Source organism: Drosophila persimilis, unplaced genomic scaffold (assembly GCF_003286085.1).
Source record: "Drosophila persimilis strain 14011-0111.01,24,50 unplaced genomic scaffold, DperRS2 tig00000000-arrow-pilon, whole genome shotgun sequence".
Lineage (NCBI taxonomy): Eukaryota > Metazoa > Arthropoda > Insecta > Diptera > Drosophilidae > Drosophila > Drosophila persimilis.
In genome coordinates, this window is record NW_020825288.1 from 14,873,117 (window position 1) to 14,885,290 (window position 12,174).

Consider the following 12,174-nt stretch of genomic DNA (forward strand, 5'->3'; position numbering starts at 1 on the left):
TTTGCATTTTGCACGTTTTTCATAATTCATGCTCTCCAAGCAGCTAGATTGATGAGGACCGTTTCCAGTCGGGCTTTTCGGGCTGTCCACTGGGCTTATCCCCACCCGCAGCCCGCTACCAGCAGCAGAGGCAGAGGGCCAGGGGCCGCAAGGGGGTACCAACACCGCCACTCACATGCATAATCGTGCGGAAATGCCAGACACACTAAGCTGACCTGAACCGACTCGTACTCGGCTCCGGGAAGTTGCCCAGAGAGTCTTACTTATATGTGAGTGTATATGTGTGCCCACACACACATAGAGATATACATAGAGATATATTTCGGGGGGGTAGGGGTGCATGGGTGTACAAGTAAATCGCAGTATCTGAGCTGAGGCATCACCAATCACCCAGCACCAGCAGCAGCAGCAGCAGCAGCACCCTTACCCACCCCGCACCACGGCAGTGCCCGAATCTCAACCCTTTGCTGGCGAACAGCTGCCTTGATAGAGGCAGTGGCTGGTGGTGCTCCTGATGGCGTTGCCGTTGCATCCCCACAGGGCCATTGACTAATAGGATTTGAAGAGCGTAAAATTGGTTCGTTGTGAACATGAAATATGCAGTAAATCCTTTGGCACCCCCTCCGCCCCAGACCGAACGGCACAGCCCGGCCCGTTGTGTTTTCCTTTAATATTTGCTGCAACATTGTTGCAGCTTAAATATTCTTACCCTGCCACGAGGTCCTGACTTCTGCTCTGTCTCGCTGCAACCTCCAACCCACCAGCCCGCCAGTGCACGCGCAGTTTGTTGCAATTTCGCGGTTCGATTTGGCTTTGCCACCCCTGCCTCTGCCTCTGCCGCTGCCACACTGCCTTGCTACCACACCGCCTTGCCACATTCTTGCAAGCATCCAGTAGTCGTCGTCGTCTGGGCGCGATGGTGTGTTTTATTATCACAAATAAAGCGCAATCACTGTTGTGGCACCCGCTACTTGCCGCACTTCGGCTCCTCCGCACCTCACTCCCGCAAGTATTGCATTTTTCATGTCTGGATTCCGTTCATGTGGCAGCCTGATGCAGCTGCTTGAAATATTGCAAATAGTTTCGTTCATTCTCGATTGCGTGAAATATGAAAAAAAAAACCCAAACCCCAAAAGGAAAATGTGCAAGTAAAGCCAGTCGAGTCCCTTCGGAGGAATGCAACTTAGATTTACTTTTCATTGCACTTCCTTCTCTCCACCCCCCCTTGTTTGTACCCTATAATTGTCCCTCTTGCTGCAAATGGCCAGGAATTTGTTTTCATTACTGCCGTAGGAGCTTTGGTGAAGGACATTTGCCTTCCCCGAAGGCGACAATGATAATTGTGAGCCACATTTATGCAGTGGAGTGGTCCTTAAAGAGCTCGCCCGCCAGGAATCCCTGCTAATGCCAGCTGCCAAGGACTTGGACCGGGCTACATCTTAAGGTTAAGCCGCCTGAAGCCGCCTCCTCGTAGTCGTAGTCGCAGTCCTAGCCAGGTCCCTCTTCGTCGTTCATCGTTCATTCAACTGCAGCTTGGCTGACTTCCGGTGCCTTGGCTGCCTTTTATGATAAATTGAAACAAATAGCCACCAACACTCGCCTCGCCCGCACACACACACACACACCTACAGGGAGAGGGGGACTTGGCTTATCAGAAAATTGCGCTCAGCTGTTTATGAAAGCATAACAATGTTAGCTGCCTTGGCCATTACAGCTCCGCTCCATCTTCAGGGCTTCGGCTACAGCCCCAAGCCAGGACCAACATCAACACGATCATCAAACTGAATGGCTGCTCCGGACTTGGCCTGGCCTGGGTCTGGCCTGGACACATAACTCACAAGTAGGATAAACAATTTACTTATCGCTGCTGCAGCCTGGCCAGAGATGGGGTTCCGTCTCAGAACCCGAACCAGAGCCAGACGGGAGACGGGAGACGGAAGACGGAAGACGGGGCTGCCACATCAGCGCGCCACATTGGCAAATAAATCATAATAAATAACTTGAAAAACGAAACACCTTTGCGCACAAAAGTTGCACGTCCTGTTACTTGCCTCATGCCGTGGCATCTACGAGTAGGACTGTGTATGTAGAAGTTTTTGCAGCCAGAAGTTGGTTCCTTGGGATAGGGTAAGGGCGGGCCACACCAGCAACGTGGAGCTTTCGGAAAAGAAAGTTGGCATTCGGAGAAGTTTAAAATGTATGAAGAAGTACTCAATGAAGACCGATTCTTGCCTTTCTCTCTTTCGATGAGGGTATACACAACTTCGACTCTGCCGTCCTCTGAATTTCCAATATGTATTGTAATTCTTGTTGCTGTTGTCTGTCGTTGGCTTGGTCTTAGTTCTCGCTTACAGTTTAACACTTTGCCAACTCCCACTCCCAGGCAGGGACAGAACTTGGCTCAATTCTTGCAACTGGTGATAAAAATTGATACATAACTTGCATAAATCAGGCGCCTGCCACGCATTACGTATACGCCGTGTGTGTGCGTTGCCGCATTGGATGGTGGCTGGTGGTTGCTGGCTGGTGGCGCGTCATTTATTAAATTAGCCACAGCATTAGCTTCTCTCTTCTCGCACAGCCCTGGAAATGGCTGCCAAGGGCGCGTCAGGTAATTTGTAAATTTCTGACAGATGCGCTGATAAACTCATTGCAGAGATTTCTTTGGGCTACCTCTCACTTGCCGCCCGTCGGTGGGTGTATGTGGTGGTGGGTGATTTGTGATTTATGTGGGTCTTATTACGGCTGGGCTGCCTACATAACAATACTTTATTCGCAATACTTTGGGCCATACGTAATGTAACATCACAAAGGGAACAACGTGAACGAGAGATTGGTAACAGTAACAGTAACAGTATCAGTAAAGGTATCAGTAACGGTGACGGTGACGGGAATCGATTCGTGGCCCTGTCAGTGTCTGCCTTCAAGGCGAAACCTCCTGAGTCTGGGTGAGCTTGGTTAGCTCCGGATGGGCGGACAGCGACTGGTTGGGCTCTGGCGCCAGCGGCGGCTTCGGCAGACTGAAGAATTTCTGTAAATTAAATTTGTGAAAAATGAAATTAGGCTACGGCTGCTTTGCATAATTTAGATTATAAATTAGATGAGCCACGGGAATCCAGATGGAAAAAGAGCCTTTTGGGACTGTACGTATCTGGTGAGAGGTGAACGAACTCCGTCTCCGTATCCGTCTCCGACTCGAGGTATCGAAGGAAGTAATTATGAAAAGGAGACTCTGATTGCTTACATCGTGCCTGCCAAAGTTTCCAGCCTCCTCCATGGTGTCTGGCAGCTTCTTGTGCAGCGTCTCGGGCAGGAACAGGGCTCCAATCCCACCCAGCAGAAAGAGGGTGCCCAGAATGTAGTAGGGCGCGCGGATGTTCACCGTGGTGCCCAGATAGACCAGATACGGGGCCAGCACACCGATGGCATTGGCCAGGATGGTGCCCAGCGCCACTCCCGTCTGCCGCATGCACGTGGGATAGATCTCGAGGCACTGCAGGTTGACGGTGAAGAAGGTGATCGCGTTCAGGAACTTGACGAACGTCGCCAGGTAGATCATCAAGTACTCGTACCGCTCGTCCGTCGCATACACAATGATGGGCACGCAGGTGACGAACGAGACGAGAAAGGACACCGAGTTGGTGAAGCGTCGTCCATACGTATCACCTGTGATGGCAAAAGGCACCGTACAGTGGAGAACAAAGAGAGCGAGATGATGGGGCGACCATTGCCCCGTTTCTCAATCAGCGTCAGCGTCAGGTCTTGGCTGGCTGCACACTCACCCAGATAACGACCCACAATGTAGGCGGGAATTTCGACAATGCTCTGATACAAAAAGTTCAAAAAGGGATTGCCGGCCATGCGGGAGCTGAAGAGGACCAGCGTGAAATAGGAGACGGCCACGACGCACCTGAAAGCCAGAGAGCCAGAGAGCCAGAGAGTGGTCAGCAGTTAGACATGCAAATTGCTTTTCGTCGGACGGGGTCGGGACGGCCAGGCAAGGCGGGTCCTTGTCCTCGTCCTCGTCCGACTCTGAATGCGTGTTACCAGCTCACCAGCTAAAGCCCATGATTGTGGTGTTGCGGGCCAGGCGCCAGCCGGCGAAGAGCGAGGCAATGCCGTAGGTTACATCCTGCTTGTCCTGGCTGTAGATTTCCGCCAGCTCTTTCTCGGTCATATCGAAATGGCGGCCATTAATTTTGGCTATCTTCCTCAGCTGCACAATGGCGTCGCGGAAGCGCCGTTTGCTAATCAACCAGCGCGGCGATTCGATGACGTATCTACGGCCAAAGAATTGATGATGATTCAATTGGTGTTTGGGGATTGGGGATTTGGGATTCGGGATTGGGAATGGAGGATTGGGCTAACAGATGGGAATGGGAATGCTTTTGTCTGACTTACTTGGAGAAAATTAAAACCGTCGCCGTGGGCAACGATGTGAGCCACATAAAGGAGTACCAGTGCCCCAGCCACCAATAAAGCAGCGGCATGAACGTGGTGCCAATGGACCAGCCGCAGCTCTGGAAGAAGGCAATGCGACTGCGATCCTCCCTGGAGTCGAGTGGAGCGGTGTCGGTATAGACAAAAAGTTAGTTAGTTCAGCCAGCCAGCCAGGGGAGCGAAAGAGAAACTTTGTTCAACTGTCAAACTTACTCCCGTGAGATTTCCATGCCAATGATTTGGGGCGACTGGAAGAGACTGTTGACGGTGAGGCCCACGATGCCGGACATGATGAGGAACCACGTATACGAGCTGGTGCACATGATGGACCCGATGCGTCCCAGGGAGCAGAACACAACGCTAATGTAGTAGACCAACCTGCGACCATAGCTGGACGCGGACACGGGACACGGCACGGGACAGAGACATTGGAGAAATTCAATTACTTGCCTTCTCATAACTTAGTTTTCGTGGAGTGGAGTGGAGAAGTTACGTAGTTGCTCCTGTACTTACGAGTCTCCCATTTGTCCCAATATAAATGAGCCAGCCACCTCCGTCACACGACCCACAACGAACACATTTGTCACGAACAAATCCTTGGCACACACCCAATTGTGGTCCGTGGGAATCGTGCTCTCGTACCAGGTCTTGTCATAGCTCCAGCCGTTCTGGCAAGCTGCGCAATGGGCATGGCAAATGGCAAAATGGCAAACGGGAATGGAAATGGTAATGGAAACGGTCGTAAAATGCATTCGAGTGCAAAGTTGCAAAAATTTATAAGACAGCAGGGAGAACAGAACAACGAAATGCCAAGTAATTTCACCACTAATCTGGCCAAAGTTCTGCTCGTATTCCAGCGTACACTTTCTTAGGGAAAAACGCTGAATCGAAGTAAGGCAAGCTTTCGCAGCTCGGATTGAATTGAGCTGTAATCCTCGCCTCTTTGTCAACATCTAAGCCGTTTCTAATGCCTCCGAAGATAGAGTGTAAGCTGGAACACCCTCCTCTCTTACGCACCTTGTGTTTGAGTGGTTCGCAGGCTCGTGTTCCAGGTGGACCAGTCCTGGATCTCGGTGAAGTTCATTTGGTACATCTCACAATTGCTGAATGTCTCCCTGCCACGGTTGTCCGCCTGTCTAGTCGAACAGAAGGTATCGTACAGGGGCACAAGGATTGGATGGGACCTTTCCGCACTTACTTGGGCAGCGTTATGTCGCGCCATTGGTCCAGCGTGAAGTTTGTGTTTTCCCGCCCGTGAACGGTGCACCAGTGATGGGGTATGTTGAGGGCCAGAATGATGTTCATGTAGATCATGGCACCGCTGAAGGCCAGGCCGGCGACGAACAGAAAGTTGTAGAGGGTCTGGTAGCGGCCATGGTTGCCGGCCTTCTCCATGAGCGCCTGGAAGGGATCGTTCAGCTCCGACTCATCGATGTCCATGTGGGAGACGCGGGAGGCCTTCCGGCTGTTCGCCTTCTCCAGTCTCTCATTCATTTTGCACTGTTGTTGGAGTGGCCGCTGCTCCTGCTCTGGCACCGTGGATATTACTCGGTCGGTTATAGGGCCCTGATAACGAGAGTAATCTTTATGGCATCGCAGCTTAAGAACTTCGCACTAAACGAGAAGCAGTGCTTTCTCGCCAATTCCTACAGAGGTCTTATGAAAATTTTTGGCGCCGGAGCAGTTGTAAAAATCTTTAAGCTATGTCTACAATCACTCGTACAATTGCTTGTCATAATTTTTGATATTGAAACGGAATAACGACCCGAGTTTGTTTGCTTAAAACTGACGAATTTGTTTGCTATCAATAAAACTTTTAACCATTTCATGATGAAATATTTATCAAACCTTTGAAAGAGAGAATGAATCTAGTGCCCAGATATCTCGTACGTTAATTGATAAAAGCAAATGGATCCAGTGCACAAACACCTAAAACTACTCAACACCTTACGGGACTTAACTGATAAACGCTTTAAATATCAATCGCAGTCCAAAAATGTTTAATCTTAAACTCAGAAACTTACCTTATGGCCGGCACAGAAGATTGTTTTGTTTTACTTGACCAACGGCAGGAATTTTGATAAACTTCTGAGCAACTTTTAGTTTATTTTGCACCTTAGAATTTGTCCTGCATTTGGTTTAACAATTTGTGCTTTGAAGGCGTTGCAGGATGCACGTTGCACTCCTATAAGTTCATCCCAATCTGAGGGAAATTTGAAAATGTAAATGGCTTTTCACGGTTCGAGGGCACTGTTCACATCCCGCCTCGAAATGGTGAAACTTTTTAGGGCTGGCACGAGAGCTCATCAACTGTTACCAACACCCTACGGTGTTGCTTTGAACGGCTGGTCGGGTCTGTGGCCACTTATCAGGCCAAGATGGAGCATACGGGTATACGGCATTATAAAGTGAATAGCTGATAACAGAGATTGTCTTTTTAATTTACACGATTTAACTGGTAAACGTCTAACAATTACGAGAGGTCCCACGCTCCACACGGAGCGGTGCTGATGGCGCGACGGCACTGCACCTGACAAATTTATGATCCTACTTTTATATAAGCCCGAATTGAGCAGGTTATGGCTACCACTATTTTCGGCTGCCACGGCAAGTGTTATCACGAAATGTGCAGATAAGAGCATTATGGGTCAACATGCTAATCAGTCGGCGGGTGTCGGGCAGTGGAACGGCAAATGGGTGGAAGTATTTGATGGATTGGCCTGATGGACAAGAATCACAGGGCATTATATAACACTTAATCGTTAAAATGTTTACATTTCCCATACACAAGCAGATCTTTAATTGCGATTGCACATGCATCTTGAACTTTATTGGGGGCTGTCAGACAGAAGCAGAGACAGAGCTCGGCGCTCCTATGTCTCAAAAAAGATAAGGTACTCGCAGATACGGATGTCGGAGATAAAGACACATTTCGGGAGGCTAGACAAAAGAGCTTAAGCTCGATTAGAACCAGTTGATTAGACCGCGGATCAGCGGGCATGACCCGTCCCACCAGGAGACCCATCCAGGCCCACTTCCGCTGCACTTGCACTCTGGGTTTGAGCGTTTTTCGAGGCACACACTCAAACACTTAACGAGCATCTGTATGTTTTTATTTACTTATTAGATTATAGATATGATTTAACTTTGTTTTTGTTCTTTATCTTCGAAGATGCTGCTGCCTGACGACTGTGACTGGGAACGCGTACGCGCATCGACTGTGACTGAAACTGAGCTGAGATGTTGAGATCTTGAGAAATGAGATCTTGAGAACTGAGAAACTGTAGCAGCAAATGAGATAAAGTCTACTTAGCTGGGTATGTGCAAATGCAATAATATCAATTTTCATATTTTCGTATACCAGCCGAACCTACGAACGAAAGACAAAGCAATTTAACAATTTACTAAAGCACTTAAGCGCAAATTTAGATCCCGCCCGTGCTGATACTGGAATCGGAGCCGCGAGACGCGACTACTTAATAGACGCTGTAAAACGTAAGCCCCCCAAAGGCACTGAGCGACTGTCCCTCTATGAATAAACATCATCATCCCCATGCAGTATAGATCTGGGATAAGAAGTAGATCTCAGATTTAATCAGCGCAGATTACGGAGGCGCTGTCGCTAATCTATTGACTGTCAGCGGCACCGTCACCGTCACCGTCACCGACTCCGACACCGACCCCGTCGTGCCCATCTGAGCGTGCCGAGTGTTCCTGGTCTATACATATATTCTTTGACATTTGCAGCAATCATCGGCTCAGTCGGAGGGTTAGGTGAATCACATGGGCTGCCGAGGCCGTGGCTGTTGCTCTGCCCTGCGCCCAATTGCTCTCCTTGAGCGTCGTCGAAATTGCTTCCTCCGAAAGTCATTTAGGCGGTCTCTTTTGTCCGATCAAATGGGGGACCAGATGGGGCATGGGCGCACGGCCAAGGGTGAGGGCAGGTCAATGCCAATGATAGCCAATAGATGTTAATGATGGGCTTGATCATTGGAGGCAAAGATCTCCACACGTGGCTGGCCCAGCCGGAGAGCCCAAAAGTGTGCATCACAAATTTGATTGAACCAAACCCGAGATAAAAAGTCTTTGGTTGATGTTTTACTTTTTAGATATGTTCACTTTTATTTAAAGAAATTTACTTTGATTTATGTGTAAACACGAATCATCGCTTGCCATTTTCTTTGTATCTTTTTTTGTTTTCGATTTCGATTTCGAATTCGTTTTGGTTTTTAGTTTTGTTTGAAAATTTCTTCTAAAATTTACTCGTGACTCGTAATTTAGTTTGCGCTCACTTTTTACTGTGTACTAATGGAATTTTACTGGCTTTTTGTGTTGTGGCTGTCGGTGAGTAATGGTGTGTGTGTGTGTGTGTTTGTGTGTGTGTGTGTGTGTGTGGGCTGACTTAAAAATCAATTTTGTTGCTCTTTTTAAGGTTAAACTTTAATATTGCTTATATATTCTTTCTTTAAATTACATCATTTTACAGTGATAATTAGAAGATGCTAGCACTTGCCGTGTGGTTGTTTCTTGGTTTCTTGGGTTCTCTCTAATATATAAATAATCTGGTTTTTAATTTAACTTTGATACAATTTACAGTTGAAACACTTAAACGTTATTTGGATAGTTAAATTTAAAAATGCCTATAATCCAGTATTCTTTACTCTCTCTATTGCCTCGAACTTTCTATCTTAATTTGTAGCTGTATCTGTATCTTTATCTTTATCTGGCTGTAACACGTGCGTTTTGTTTGTGGTTTAAATTTGATTTAATTTATTTGGATAGATTTAGATTTAGTTTTAGAGTAGATGAATTATCCATGCGATTATCGATACTATCTTATGTTCAGGTTTAATTATGTTTCGAGTAAAAGTCAAAGCATTCTCCCCGTCCGTCACCATCCATTTACAATAATTGCCATATATTTTATATGCTCTATGCTAGGCTATGCTATGCTATGCTTCAATATGTATTCGAATCAGTTTATTCATGTTGTGGATGTAAGTATATTTAATGGGGTTTTATTCGTAGTTGTTGTGCCGTTCGTCGTTCATTTATTTAACTAATTCATGGAAACTGATTAAAAACATTTGCGCTGCCTGACTAATTTCATTGTCTGCTTTTGATTATCGCTAAATCGCTCTTATTGGTTACATTTTGATATCTTTTCCATAAATGGCATAAACTGGATCGTATCTCCCTATCGCCGCCCCCCGGGCTATATGTACACACGATCCGCACACGATTCGCTACGATTTGAAAATATTGCTTAGCGTACATTACATTTCTCCTTTAAATTTTGTTGTTTTTTTTTTTTTGGCAATTTTTATGTTTTTACAAGTTTCTGACGGATTCTCATGGTCTCCCGATATATTCATTTAGCATTTAGCATCCATTTCCTTTACATTAATTGTTACTTATACGAGTATAAAACAATTAAAATTAGTATCGAATGGCAGTTTGGTGTTTGTGTCTATAAATATTTCGTTTGTGGTTCGTCGTTGGCTTATTAAAATTGAATTGGTCTATTGCTTGCACTCCTCCAAGTGAGTGCTTTAAAATAGGAATCATTCAACTCGAGGGTTGTCTGCGTGTGTGGTCTGTTCTTGTTAATCAAAAGACGTTGGAAAGGAGTCTTTCTGTGTGTGTGTGTGTGTGTGTGTGTGTATGTGTAAAATGCAATTCAAACTGGACGTTTCACAATATCACGTTGAGAATTATACATATGCCTATGCAAAGCAATTGAACAGGAAAGCAAACGGGTTGGAAGGACACAAGTCTCATACACATACACCGATACGAAGCCTGCTGTGAAAGAGCCAACTAAAAATAGTCAAAACATGTTCAGTACTTTACCAAGTATACATATATAGAATATCTCTTTCCCTCTTTCTTACTTAAGTGTAGGTATAAGTATAAGTGTGTGTGTGTTTTATATATTTGTGTAAATGCCAACATTATCGGAGGAAGGATTGACTGACTGACTAACTCTGACTGAGGCCAAAGCCTGCTACACTCTGCCTCTTCACCTTCATCTGTTCTGCCTCTGCTCCTGCTACTCCTGTCTGTCTATCTCTCTCTATACACTATACATTTGAACTGAAAGACGCGTGTTGGCCTTTTGTTTTCACTATCGAATCACAGCAATTGAAATACACTTAACTCAAATACAGTTTACAGTTAATCCAAGACTAAGACCTAGACTAAGAATTTGATGTAGTAAATGGGTTATTGATCCTTGTCGTCCTGATCCTGCAGCAGCTGCTGGACGCCGCCACTGCAGCCGCCGCCGCCGCCGCCGCCGCCGCTGTTGCTGCTGCCGCTCGTGTTCTTGCGCAGATGGTTGCGCAGCATGACGAGATTCCGGTTGAGGGGCACATTGCTGGAGGGGGCATGCGGCAGAGTGTTGCAAATGTTGCCCAGCGGAGCGGCGGCCATCGCCCCGCTGCCGACGGCACTGCAATGGGCCCCGATGAGGCTGGCCGAGGCCACCGAGGTGGTGGGCGATGTGGCGCCCACGCTCAGGCCGTGACCGTGGCCCAGGCCCAGGCTCAGGCCCATGCCAGCGCCCACGCCCAGCAGCAGCTCGTGGGCCAGGATCGTGGGCAAATGTTAAGTGCTGCTCTTCAGCGGACCCGACGATAGCGAACTGCTGCTGACGCCCGAGTCGCTCGACTTCTCACTGAGTCCGCCACGTGTGAGCGTATCGTCAGCCATAAGTCCGCCGCCGCCGAGAAATGACTTCTTGCCCACCCGGCCGCCCGGCAGCGTCGCCTTGAACGGATTGTCCTTGCACCTTCGCGCACTCTCCACGCGCTTCATGATCTCGCTGGAGCACTTGGTCACCACGTCGTCCAGGCTGTTCGACTCGTCCGTCGAGTTGACCGTCTGCGTCGGTGTCTGGGAGCTGGGCAGCGGCGAGCCCTCGTAGCAGCCCGAGTCCCGCGGAAAGTGCCGCCGGCCGAAGGGCGAGGCCCCGTGCTTCTTGTTGATGTTGTTCAGGCGGGCCTCATCGTTCTCCGAGCTGGAGCCGGCTATGTCCACGTCGGAGCCTGTACGGGTGAAATTTGTAGCTGTAGTTGTGGCATGTGTGTGTGGGTGTGTGGGTGTGTGGTGAGAGTGTGGCCGAGGTTGTGGGTTAGATGGAAATTCCCCAAAAGAAGGTCTACAAATGGATTACAGTGGGGCTGGGGTGGGGTGGGGCACTTACATTCAATGTCATGCAGCAGCTGCACAGCCGTCAGCAGCTTGGCCCGATGCTCCTGATTGAGTATGCCCAGATAGTCGAGATCGGCCGGTTCCAGCTCCTTGAAGAGCTCGAGATCCTCGTACCTGCAAATGGAACGATAGGTGAAACAATCCAACACAATAAAGGTTGGTTAATTTGTTTCATCTACACCACTTACCCGTTGAGCACGAACACGGACGTGTACTCCTTGAGGCCGATGCGCACCAGCAGATCCTCCACCGAGCTGGGTCCGCCGCCGCAGCCGCCGCCGCCGCCGCCGTTGTTGCTGCCGTTCGCGCTGCTGTTGCCGGCACTGCCGTTGTTGCCGCCGCCCAGCCGGGAGCCGGGGGCCAGGGTCTTGCTGCTGGAGTTCTTCAGGCGCTGCTCGGGCAGCACTTCCACGTTGATGAACTTGAAGTGTCCCACCCGGCCGTGGCAGCGACCCTTCCAGATGCCCGAGGCGTTCATCGACAGGACATCGATGAGCTCTCCCTTCTGCAGGCATAAAT

General features: G+C 48.5%; 3 protein-coding genes and 1 long non-coding RNA gene across 5 annotated transcripts in view; 1 reads left to right on the forward strand and 3 right to left on the reverse strand.

Moving 5' to 3' along the window:
- Window positions 1–2,734: 2,734 nt before the first annotated feature.
- On the reverse strand, window positions 2,735–6,772 carry LOC113567334 (carcinine transporter). Its single transcript, XM_026994790.1, has 10 exons — window positions 6,465–6,772; window positions 5,639–6,006; window positions 5,458–5,576; window positions 4,954–5,116; window positions 4,654–4,830; window positions 4,402–4,551; window positions 4,056–4,280; window positions 3,783–3,910; window positions 3,245–3,666; window positions 2,735–3,031 (listed from the first exon to the last, which is right to left on the reverse strand). The coding sequence occupies exons 2-10, from the start codon at window positions 5,932–5,934 to the stop codon at window positions 2,924–2,926; spliced, it is 1,788 nt and encodes a 595-aa protein (XP_026850591.1). The 5' UTR covers window positions 5,935–6,006; window positions 6,465–6,772; the 3' UTR covers window positions 2,735–2,923.
- A 684-nt stretch (window positions 6,773–7,456) lies between these two features.
- On the forward strand, window positions 7,457–7,899 carry LOC113567335. The gene is made up of 3 exons (XR_003409410.1): window positions 7,457–7,544; window positions 7,613–7,757; window positions 7,870–7,899. It is a non-coding gene; the product is annotated as an uncharacterized LOC113567335 (long non-coding RNA).
- A 746-nt stretch (window positions 7,900–8,645) lies between these two features.
- LOC113567270 (squamosa promoter-binding-like protein 15) lies at window positions 8,646–11,009 on the reverse strand. The gene has a single exon (XM_026994542.1). The coding sequence runs from the start codon at window positions 10,996–10,998 to the stop codon at window positions 10,666–10,668; it is 333 nt and encodes a 110-aa protein (XP_026850343.1). The 5' UTR covers window positions 10,999–11,009; the 3' UTR covers window positions 8,646–10,665.
- A 23-nt stretch (window positions 11,010–11,032) lies between these two features.
- LOC6588320 (sterile alpha motif domain-containing protein 5) overlaps window positions 11,033–12,174 on the reverse strand; it is a 132,518-nt gene continuing 131,376 nt past the window's right edge. For both annotated transcript variants that reach the window (XM_026994531.1, XM_026994526.1), the window contains 3 exons: window positions 11,844–12,160; window positions 11,648–11,769; window positions 11,033–11,489 (listed from right to left, as the gene is read on the reverse strand). In XM_026994531.1, coding sequence (XP_026850332.1) covers window positions 11,050–11,489; window positions 11,648–11,769; window positions 11,844–12,160 — 879 coding nt within the window. In that variant the 3' untranslated portion in view covers window positions 11,033–11,049. The remainder of the gene's footprint in view (window positions 11,490–11,647; window positions 11,770–11,843; window positions 12,161–12,174) is intronic.